Source organism: Alexandromys fortis, unplaced genomic scaffold (genome assembly GCF_014885135.2).
Source record: "Alexandromys fortis isolate MF-2015 unplaced genomic scaffold, M_Fortis_MF-2015_v1.1 scaffold_111, whole genome shotgun sequence".
Classification (NCBI taxonomy): Eukaryota; Metazoa; Chordata; class Mammalia; order Rodentia; family Cricetidae; genus Alexandromys; species Alexandromys fortis.
Window position 1 is genome coordinate 1,843,565 of NW_026067996.1, and position 12,024 is coordinate 1,855,588.

Sequence of the window (12,024 nt, forward strand, 5' to 3'; positions counted from 1 at the left end):
GGATTTATGTGTGCTGGTTTCTTTATCTGCAGGTGAATGAACAAATGAAGCTAACAGTCTTGGGGCCAGACTCCATCACTGTCACCTTCACCTCCATGAATGAGACGGTAACACTCAGTGTGTCGCCCAAAAGCTGTCCCCATGGCATAGTGCATGACAAACGGGTAAGGCAAAGTAGACGAGTAGAGCAAAGTAGGTGGGGAATCTAGCCCTGGCCCAGGGTGTCTCAGCAAAGCTAGCCACATCATAGCTCTGGAACTTTTCTCCAACTACCTCCTATGCAAGGCTCTTCCATAGCCTCATATTTAAGCAACTATGAATGGAAAATTCTCAGAAAAAGATACTGTGTCTGAACTGAGCACACACAAACTGTTTGTGCCTCACTCCCTGAATCACACAGTGGAGCAATAACTGATGCAAGACCTGCACTGTACTAGTCTGCCAAGTAATCTAGAGATGGTTAAAAGACAGGGGATATGAATCCCATTTATACAAGGGACTTGAGCACCTTCAGGTTGAACTATCTGTGGAGATGCTCACATCTGTGAGGCTATAGATCCCACAAACAAAGAGAGGCGGTGGCTGTATTTCCTGTTATTTATTGGGGGGATAAAATTGAACAGAACCTTTTCAAGTTCAGTCTTTCGATTCATTGGTCTAGCTATGGCCCAGGCTAAATCGGCATTGTGGAAAAGATAGAGCAGATGAAGAGGATGCCATCCCCAAACTTTGAGGTGTCCAAAAGGCAACCCTTGGCATGGGAAATAAAATTGGAATAACCGAGAGCTCCTGTGAATGGGGCAGATCACCATAATTCCCGTTGATACTTTGCTAAGATTGGCTTAGAGGACCAGAAGCAGTTTGCCCAGTGCCAGTCCATATTCACACTTGTGCGCCTACAGAAATTACAAATAGTATCCCTTTCCCATTCAATGGTGTCCCGCTGGGATGGTAAATTCTAAGGATCTGGCCAAGAGGCTCTTAAGCTAGGGGATATTACCATAGTATGCCATAAGCTGTCAGGCGCTCCAAGATAGCTAACATTGAGTTAGACAAAGACATGGGACAAGAATTCGTTGTAGACCCAAAGTATATGAAGAAGACAATGCTCTCCCCAGAAGAAAGCGTTGTGCCTGCTTTACCCATTGCATTTTCATTCTAGCAGCATTTCTCTCTCATTGATTTACCAAGTAACCCAGCAAGCATTTGTTAACACTTGTAGTGTGCCACAGTAGCTGCTGGAGGTGCAGAAATGAAGGCACTTTCTAGTGAATAGAACTTTCAGTCTAAGGCACAGAAGAACACAAACCAATTATGAGTCCAACCTGGTTAGTGTCATGGGAAAGGCCTATGGGAGCTGCTGAGACATGAGGAGAGACAGTGTTCATCAAGGCTCTCATAGAAACACCAATGACACTCAGATGCCTACAGTGGGCTTAGGTGCAGTACACAGTAGAGTGCTGCTAGCGCATGGGAGGCTAGTTCCATCTCCAGCAAAAAGGAAGGAAGGGAGGAAGGAAGCAAACATGGCAGGCAGGTAGACTTGTCGAATAAGCTGAGATGAATGTGCTTGCATGTTGATGCCTCTCTCATGTCCATTTGGTTCCAGGTTCTTGCTCTAATGGTCATTGTTAAATGCATACTATGTCTGATGATCTCTGAGTGTTTCGTGAGAGCCATGATATAAGCAACTCAAAGACCATCCTGAGAACTGAATGAAATGACTCTCAAGTCTGTGTGTGCAAGCACATTCTAAGCCTAGGAAAACTAAGTAATTCAAATGTGATTTTGCCTTACCTTAGTACAACTTAGTGAGCCAGAATTAGAGGCCAAAAGCATCTGTTCAATGTGGCAGACTCAAGTAAAAGTCATACAGGGCTGTCGAACCCTTGAAGTGCAATAAGTGCAAACTGATCAGAGATCTCAGTAAAAAAAAATTATTGTGCTTCAAAGACAATATAAAATTTTCCAGTAATTTCAAATTTTCATTGTGTGTTAAGTGATCATTTTTATATACTGAGTAAAATAAATATATTGTTAGAATGAATTATAACTTTAGGATGTTTTGAATGTAGTTGCTAAATATTAAACTAGCTTACATTGTATTTCTACTAGACCATGCTAAATGTCTAGGGTAGTGTCTCCATCAAGAGGCTCACAAAGGCACAGTCTGACAGTGCAGTAGAAGGGTGAAAAGTTATTTAAAATGACTCAATAACTCAAAGAACATGACTATCTTGGGAGCATTTAAGGTAGGGATAAACAGGCCGATGCATTAAAATGGCCTCAGAAAACATGCTGCATTATAGATGACAAACACTGGTGACAGCAAAGGCAGCCTGCCAAAAAAGCATTGTCTGTAATTGCTTGTATTTAAAAATGCATGGTATGTTCTATAATGTATATTTATAACCAGATGAACATAAATATAAAAATAAATGTAATCATTTTCTGTGAGCAACAGGATTTCCAAACTTTGTCCTGAACACCAGGTTCAGCATTTCAAGTTATTTTTGCATGAACTTCCCAGGTTCAAATAACTGGTCATCTTAGGTCCTTGGAATTGATAAAGTTTCAAGGACCAAGAAAACTTTCAGAGTACTGGGTCTGGCAAAGAGCCCAGGTTAGGAAGAGAGCACAGGACCTAACTCCAGGCACATTTCTGGTTGAGCCCAAGTTTTCCCATCTATATAGTGATGTGTAAAGGCCAACCTGACTTTAATTCCATCCTAGGATTCTCACAGTCCTTTCAAACATACCATGTGTGCTCTAGTTCTATAAAAATCCATGGCCATCTAGAAAGGCTGAAACTGGGGGAGGGTAGTGTCTCTGTCATTGGGAAGCTTGTTAAATGGTTTCCCCAGACACCCATCCCAGAGAGAGCCACCTATCACAGCGACAGGCAGAATGGCAGACCCAGATTTTACAGCCCTGAGGCCTGGTTTCTCACTAAATATTTCTTATCTAGGCAGCACTTTGGAAGCGAGGCGATGCTTTGACTTAAATGCTTTATTAGCCAAGAGTGCTGCTTCCGATCCCTTTTGGAGCCTGGGTGGATATAAATTACAAATAAATAAATAAAATTATCCCAGAAGCAGTGGCTGGAACTGCTCAGAAGGAGGCTGGGACTTTACATGGTTCTTGCCTGAAAGACCAACTTAGTCCTTGTCCAGAATATCTGTCTACTCCGCATCCCACTCACTCCACCTGAGACTTAAATTGTACAGAAGAAACTTTCTCATGCTTCCACTAATTTCAGAGGGCAATAGAAAAGCATAGAGCCTGCTCTTTAGGAGCCAGCCAAGTTAAGAGATAAAGGAAGTGAGAAAAATGAAAAAGGCCCAGGAAAACATGTTGGGAATGGGTAGGTGCAGATGTTTATTAGAGAGCAAATGCCACTGGCTAAGGAAACAAGGGCTTCCCAGGGAAAGGCTGACTGCAGTGAAGTCTGGATTCTGAGCATGGTTTTGCAGTACCATGCAGGCACTCGGCTGTGCGCAGAGCTTCCTCGGAAAACAAGACTGGCACACAGCCTACTGCAAATGACTACTTTGAGGATGAGGGAAGAGAGAGGTTGAATTTCAGGGAAGCTGAAGCAAAGGCCTCTTGGATACCAAAGGGAGTCCAGGTGACCCATCAGAGTAATTCCAACTCCAGGTAAAGGCCTGGGCCTTTGTGCGGTAGATGACCCACTGGTCTCTGTAACCTTGGCCAAGCATAGCTTTCCAACTATGAGTTGTCCACAGCCAGTACTCTGGTAGCTGGCTGGGTGGAAGGATTCTAAAAGATGTATATCACCATAGGGAGAGACTGGCAGTGGACACTCCAGAGGAGCCTCTCTGCATCAGATTATTTATAAAGCAATAATATTTATTGAACACTTCTGCATGAAATCAGAGCACACCAAGGCACAGTCCTTACCTCCAAGAAGCTTGCAGTTTAGGGGGACAAAACATATGTACCCAATTGCTTAGTTAAGTGCTAACTTGTCTTGCAGTCACAGAGCACAGTGGGAGTCAATGCAAGCAGTAGTACTACACAGTGGAATTAGAGAGGCCCTCCACAATAGGAAAATCTGAGTTAGATCTGGCCCTGACTCAGGAAAGACTAGGCCAGGAGGGACAGAGATGTATTCTAGGAAGAAGGAACAGCCCCTTAACCTTCAGAGCAAAGTCAGTCCTGCTGAACAGGCAGACAGCTTCCTGGGGGCAGGTGACCACTACCCCCAACCCCTTTACCTTCCTCCAGCCAGTTCGCAGAATCAGTACCTTGGATGAAAAGATGTTAAAGATAAACAGAGCCCTGGTTGAGATCAAGAAGCGGTTTCAGAAGACTGTGACTCAGTTTATGAACTCTGTGTTGCTGGCAGCAGGTAAGGGTAGAAAGGTGCATAGGCCTACTAGAAGGTCTCTTAACTCTTGGGTCACCTGTTTCAAAATTCAGTCTTTTTCACCTCTTGAGTTTCAGCCTCCTGAGAGGTAAGGGCAACCAGTATTTTCTATGGGGAGTGCCTGAGGACACACAGCTGGGACTGGTGAGCTGAGAGAACTTTTTCCCTATATGCCTTCAGTGTCTCCATGCAATTATGTTACTTTTCCATAGCTCATAGATTTTGTGCATCCCTCTGGGCCCTTTCTGTTTTGTCCCTTGTACCATCTGTCATTTGCTCTACTCTCTTCTGTGGATAACAGAAGAAGAGAAAAATCCAATCACTTCACAAAACGGTCCCTGCTAGACACAGAGCACTCTTGGGCCCAGTCAGACAGGCTTCAGGAGCTTTCATGTCTGTGCTCTCTGCTCTACTTGCGAGCCCTTGGAAACAAGGTGCTACCTCCTGGCTGGGCCTGCAGCCATGCTCCCCACACAGCTTCCCCAAGGAATCTCTCCTTGGCAGCAGAGGCTTAGTTCAATTGTGCCTTTCCTTTGTGAGCCTTCCTTGACTTCCCTTACAAAGTAAGGCTCCCCTTCCCATTCTGATGGTTCCCATTCTGATGGTTCCCATGGCTGCTCTGATGGTTCTCAACACTGCTCTAGGTATAAATCTTGTTACCAGGGCTGGAGAGATGGCTCAGTGGTTAAGAGCACTGGCTGCTCTTTTCCAGAAGACCTGGGTTAAATTCCTAGCACCCACATAGCAGCTCACAATTGTCTGTAACTCTAGTTTCAGGGAAATCTGATGTCTTCACACCAATGAACATAAGATAAATTTAAATAAATTATATATAAAAATCTTGTTACCTAGCCTTGTGAATATTTATCTCCTTTTCTTCCCATCCCATCTTTTCTCAGCAGCAAAAGGCCTGTCTTGAGTTGTCTTTACGCATAGCATACTCATTCAATAAATGCTTGCTAGGTGAATAAAGGAGCACTAGGTCTCTGGCCTCAGAAATTTCTACTGGACTAAGTAAAAAAGCAAGCCAGAGAAACAAAAATCCCACAACACACCAAAGAGGAGGATGAAACCAACCTCTTCTCAGCAAAGGGAACACATGGTGTACCTAACCTTACTGTTGAGTGCTATAAAGTGCTGAGTGAAATACAGGGCATCTGGGAAAGTAAGACTAAAGCTGGATCATGAGGACAATTAGAAATGAGATGTGTTTATTCTTGCTGACTACTTACTAAGGCAGTGTGCTAGATACAGAGCAAGGCAGACTGGACAAAAGCCAGTAAGGGGTCTGTGGGTGTGAGCCAAAGTAGACTCTGATGGTCCAGGTAGGAGCCAAGAAGCAGGGGCAGAGGTGACGTGGTAGTCTGGGAAAGTGACAACAGTAATCTTGTTGGCAGGTCTGTTTACCATAGAATATCCCACCATGAAGGAAGACACAGAAGCTAGTCGTGTCAAGTTGAAATCTGGGTCTTATCCTGATCGGAGCCGTAAGTCAAGTTTACACCAAGGAGAAACCCTTGTACGATCCCAGTCAACCCGACCAGATTCCTTAATTGAAGACACACTGAAGGAAGAGTCTATACAAACACCCTTGATCCCTGTTCGAAAGAAGAGTAACAAAGTCCAGGCCAGAGTCACACCAAGGTTGGCTTAATCCTTCGTTTCTCTCATAGAGCCAAGGGATGTGATGGGCAGTACAAATGTAGTGGGAACCACGCAAGCCCCCTGCCTTTGCAGCTCCCACTCTAGGGGTGGAGGAGATACACATGGATTTAAATGGTATCTTTGACTTTTTGAACATTTATTTACTTATTGTTTATGTATTTGTATGTATATGGGTATACACATGCCATAGACTACATGTAGAGATCAAAGGATACCTCAAGGGAGTTGGTTTTCTCCTCCCACTGTGTGCGCTCCAGAGATTGAACCCGAGTTGTCAGCCACAGCATCTTTACCTGATAAGCCATCTCACTAACCCCAAAATGATGTCATTCCAGATGGCCATGGTATAACCGGAGGTTTCTTTTTAGTCTGCCAGTTCTCGAATAACCATGTTGGGTGCCAATTTGTAGACAGAGGCTGCTGTTCATTTCCCGGCCACCCAGACTGGAAATAATCACACAGAAACTATATTAACTAAAAAAACTGCTTGGCCAATCACTTAAGCATATCATTAACTAGCTCTTATATCTTAAATTAACCCATTTACATTATTTTATATTTTACCATGAGGCTCCTGGTTTACCTGTAAGGTTCTGAACAGCATCTGTCTCCTTTGGCAGCTACATGGCATCTCTCTGACTTTGCCTTCTTTCCTCCTCTATCTGTTTGGAATTCCTACCTTATTCTATTCTGCCCTGCCATAGGGCCAAAGCAGCTTCTTTATTAACCAATGGTAATAAAACATATTCACAGCATAAAGAGGGGAATTCCACATCATCAGACTGTTTGACTGGTGGCTCAGACTACTTACTGGCTAGCTCTACATATAAATTAACCCATTTCTAATAATCTGTGCGTTGCCACATACCCAGTGACTTACCAGTAATACTCTGGCATCTTACTCCTTCAACAGCTGTTGTCTCTCTGACTCTGCCTTCCTTTTCCCTTTATCTTTGCTTGAATTTCCTGCCTGGCTCTATTCTGCCTGAATATTGACCAAATCAGCTTTTTATTAACCAACTATAGTAAAACCTATTCACGGCATAAAGAAGGGCATCCCACATCACCACTGGGCTAATAAAAAAGGTTTAGAACAGTGTGACATAATAGAGACTGGTCATGGGCCAAATCTAGCCTGGATTCCTAATTTTTTTTTAATCTATTTTTAAATGCTTTGGGTGGAACCAAAAGGAGGCTTTTTTATGAGATATGAAATGAGAGGAAACTCATTAGTATTTATTGATGATATTCTATTGGAACACAACCATGTCCACCATTTCCCACCATCCATAGATGCTTCCCCATAGCATGAAAATGCTGAGTCCTTGTGACAGAGCTCATCAGGCCTCTGAAGGGTGGGATACTTACTCTCCGGTCCACTGTAGAAAAGACTAGCCCATTCCTGGAACAGAGTGGCTGTGGAGTAGACTGGCAAGGCTGCCTTCAATAAGAGGGTCAGGAAAGCTGTTTTAAAGTGATATTTAAAGTGAGAAGGTGTTGCAATATGAGCGGCGGGGCTGCTTCCCTGGCACCCCGGCCACCTGACTAGCTTATGCCCCGAAATAACAACAGACAAACTGTATTCATTTAAACACTGCTTGGCCCATTAGCTTTAGCCCTTACTGGCTAATTTTGATATCCCGATCAACCAATCTCTAATAAACTGTGTAGCACCAGTCTTACCAGGAAAGATTCAGCATGTCTGACCTGGCGGCTTGCTTCATGGTGTGCGTCTGCCTCAGAGAGCAGAGCTATCACGTTTGCCCGGGAGAGGGGAGCATGGCGTCTCTGAGCTCACTTCCTCTTCCTCCCAGCATTCTGTTCTGTTTACTCCACCCACCTATGTTCTAACCAATAAAATGGGCCAAGGCAGTTTCTTTAATTTTTTAACCAATGACCTTCCTCCATCAAGAAGGGAAGGATGAGAAACAAATCGCCCAAACAGATGTGATAAAGGAACATCACAGAGCCCCAGGAGACAAGAACAAGCATAGTGTGTGTGAGAACTAGTAAGAGCAGTGTGGCTGGGATGTCACAAAAGAGGCCATGGGGCTGGCAAGTACAGATAATTTCTGCCAGGCCCAACATCATGAATTTGACCCCTGAGACCCACATGGTAGGAAACAACTAACTCCTAAAAGTTTTACTCTTATATTCTGCTGTGGCACAAATACACACAATCAATGTTTTTTTTTTTTTTTTTTTTTTTGGTTTTTCGAGACAGGGTTTCTCTGTGGCTTTGGAGCCTGTCCTGGAACTAGCTCTGTAGACCAGGCTGGTCTCAAACTCACAGAGATCTGCCTGCCTCTGCCTCCCGAGTGCTAGGATTAAAGGCGTGCACCACCATCGCCCGGCAATCAATGTAATTTTTAAAAATCTTTTTTTAAAGAATAAAGCCATGATATTAGTTGAGAACACAGGAGCAAGCAGGAGGCTAACCAAGTCGCCTCACTATGCTAGAGGTGCCACCCCATATGTGGAAATGGAACCTCATTAGATTTATCCGTTTTTATTTTAAGAACTTAAAATATGTATATTGGGGCTGGTGAGATGCCTCAGTGGGTAAGGGGCTGTGTTATCAAATTTGATGACCTGAGTTCAATCCATAGGAATTTACATGGTAGAAGAAGAGAGCTGTGTCCCACAAGTTATCCTCTGACTTCCACATGCATGTGTGTAATTGCACATGCATGTTCACAAATAGACATGTATAATTTAAAGTATATATTTTAAAATATGAAATTGAGCCGAGCAGTGGTGGTGCATGCCTTTAATCCCAGCACTCAGGAGGCAGAGGCAGGTGGATCTCTGTGCGTTCAAGAGCTAGTTCCAGGACAGGCTCTAACACTACAGCAAAACCCTGTCTCAAAAAAAAAAATATATATATATATGTATGTATATATATATATATGTATGTATATATATATATATATATGAAACTTACACAAAAGAATGAGAAAATTCTACCCACATAGCTCAAGTGCACAGACCCTGTAGCCACCAAATCAGGAACAGACCCTTACCCACTCCCTAGAATTCCTTTTTGCCAATCCAGTCTTTGCTTCCTTCCTCCCCAGGCCAAACATTGTGAACACTACAGACTAGCTTTTGTTCTAACTTTATGTGAATGGATGTGTGTGGTTTGTTTTCTGGGTGTGTGGTTTTTTTCATTCATTGTTATGAATTGACGTTTACCAATGTCCTGTGCCCGGCACTCATTTGTTCTCTCTCTTCACTATATAACAACTTATTCTGTGATCATGCCACAGACCATGCATTCTAATGACATAGGAGTTTGGTTGTTCATGGCTGTTGTGCTGCTGTGGGCATTTGTCTTTCATGTGATCATCAAATGCCAAGGTACAAAACCAGAGTGTGTATAGATATGCTCTGCTCCCTGTATAGATGATTGGTCTTCCAGTCTTTCTAGCAAGCTCAGCTCCAGCAGCAGTGTATAAGAACTCCAGTTCTCCAGTTGCTCCACGTTCTTACCAGTGATAATGTTGTTCTTCTTTCTCTGTCTAAAAAAAAAAAAAAATCGTGTGTGTGTGTGTGTGTGTGTGTGTGTGTGTGTGTGTACATATGCACACTTGGGGGACATTGAATGCCCTTTCATTGAATACTCTGATTCTCTGCCTGATTTCTTGGAACAGGGTTTCTCACCGAGCTGAGTTGCTCTGGCATTCAGCAAGTCCCAGCAAACTTGTCTCCACTCTCTCATAGCCTGTGGCTATAGGAACTTGTGGTCATGCCCTGCTTTTTATTTAGGTGTTGGGGATTTTAACTCAGGCCTTTGTGCTTGTGCAACAAACACTTTTACTTTATTGAACCATTTCCCCAACTCCTAGATTATGTTTCACACTGTCAATTTTGAGGTAATTTTGTATAAGATACAGTGTATGATTTGAAATTTGTTGGTTTTACACATGGCTATATATTCGTTTCCACAGAATTAAAAAAATAGATACTTTTCTTCATTAACTTGTCTTTGCACCATTCTAAAGAAAAACGGTGGGTCCTATTTGTGTGGGTCTCTTTCTGTACTGTTTTATTAACATGACTTTCAAATATAGAAGCAGCCTTGTATTTCTGGATAAATTTCTTTCAATTATAAAGGTTTCTCTCCCTGTATTTCTAGGTTCAACTTGCTAAGATTTTGTTGAAGCTTTTGCATATATACTTGTTAGGGTTCTTCATGAATAATTTTTTCTGGTAATGTTATTATCTGACTTACTAGAGCAATACTGACTTTAAAAAAATGAATTGGGAAGTATATCCCCGTTATTTGTGTTGGATCCAGGTCCTTTCCTTTAAAGGTTTGTTAAGATTTACCAGAAACCATCTTACTCAGAGTCTCCTTTGTAGGGAAGTTTTTAAAAACAAAATTGTTTTTGTAAATATGGAGCTAGTTAAGGCACTTGTTTTTTCTTGAATGAATGTTTAGTAAGTCACCCAAGTTATTGGATTTATAGACATGGAGTCATTCCTAGTTTTCCCTCGGGAAGTTCTTTTGAAAACTTTTTATTTTTATTTGGTATTTGTGCATAATAACTTGTAACTGGTATACAAGGGAGGTCAGAGGACAGGCAGGGTCTTGCTGAGGTAGACGCTTTCTTTCCTCCATGTGAATGGGTGGGTCCCAGGGATTGAGCTCAGGTTGTCAAGCTTCTGGCCAGTGCCTTTACTGGCTGAGCTCATATGACCTCCTTAATGTCTGTAGGATCTCTAGTGCTATCTCCTCACTTCTGCCACTTCTTGCTTCATGTATTTAGGACTCCCTGGTCCATACATACAGATATAATCACTGTGTTTCCACATTGAATAACTTCTCTCCATTGTCATGTTTTTCTTTTCTTTAATATCATTTTTAGCTTCATTTATTATTTGTGTATGTGTATATGTGCATGTATGTGCTCATGAGTGCAGGTGCTTGTGGAGGCAAGAAGAGGGTGTCAGATCTCCTGGAACCATCCAGTATGGTGCTGGGAACCAAACTTGGATCTTCAGCAAGAACAGTTCATGCTCTTAACTAGTGAGTGATTTTTCTGGTCCCAGACTGTAATGATTTTTTAGTATTAGTATAACTACTTCTTATTTCCTAAATATTATTTGATTGATATGCTTTATTCCAACCTATCATTTTCAACTTAATTGTTTATTTGAATCTAAAATGCATCTCTATGGAGAACATGTATTAGAGCATAGATCATGGTTCTATTAAGATTTCTATATATTATTTACTTATTTGCTGTCAACTTATCTCTAAATGTGGTGGGTTGCTCCTCTCCTTTTCCTCTCAAGGTTCTCTTTGTGTGTGTGTGTGTGTGTGTGTGTGTGTGTGTGTGTGTGTGTGGCATGTGCATGAGCGTGCTCGCACGTGCACATGTGTGCGTGTGATGTTGTTACTGTATTGTTCTGGAACTGTTTAATTCTCCTATTTTAAGCCTCTTGAATACTGGGTGTTGGGAGAGCTCCTTCTTCTCCTTCAGCCAATAGCCGCTGAGATACCAGCACATTGGGGTGTGGTCTCTCTTCCTTTAAAAAAAGCGGCCACTTCCCTCTCCTCTCTCTTTTTGCTTCCTGCTCCGCTTCTGGTGACTAGACTCCCTCCTGATTGTGCAGAGGGCTGTTGTCTGGGATGGTGATCTGTAAGTTTTTTCCCCTTTAAATAAATAACCATTCTGTTAATCATAATTCCAAACTGGTGTGGGATTGTTTGTGATTTATGCCTTCAACTGGGTTTTCAGTACCACCACACACACCTGCCTTTCTCTAAACAGTTTGTAAAGAGTCTACTATACTAATCTTACTATCTTCATGTTAGTGGCTCTCTGTTGCTGAGATTCACTCTTGAATTTTTCATTTCAGCCATTGTGCATTCAGTTCTAGTTTTGTTTTGTTATATTTTAATTTCTACCTCTATTGATTTCCTATGTTTGATGAGACACTGTTCTTCTGGGTGCCTTGGT

At 42.3% G+C, this 12,024-nt stretch overlaps 1 protein-coding gene across 1 annotated transcript in view; it reads left to right on the top strand.

The window, feature by feature from the left end:
• The window catches only part of CUNH3orf20 (chromosome unknown C3orf20 homolog), a 47,879-nt gene that overhangs the window by 21,200 nt on the left and 14,655 nt on the right, over positions 1–12,024 (top strand). Inside the window, exons 8-10 of the mRNA XM_050160244.1 lie at positions 33–164; positions 4,249–4,372; positions 5,788–6,034. Of these exons, the coding sequence (XP_050016201.1) occupies positions 33–164; positions 4,249–4,372; positions 5,788–6,034 (503 nt within the window). The remainder of the gene's footprint in view (positions 1–32; positions 165–4,248; positions 4,373–5,787; positions 6,035–12,024) is intronic.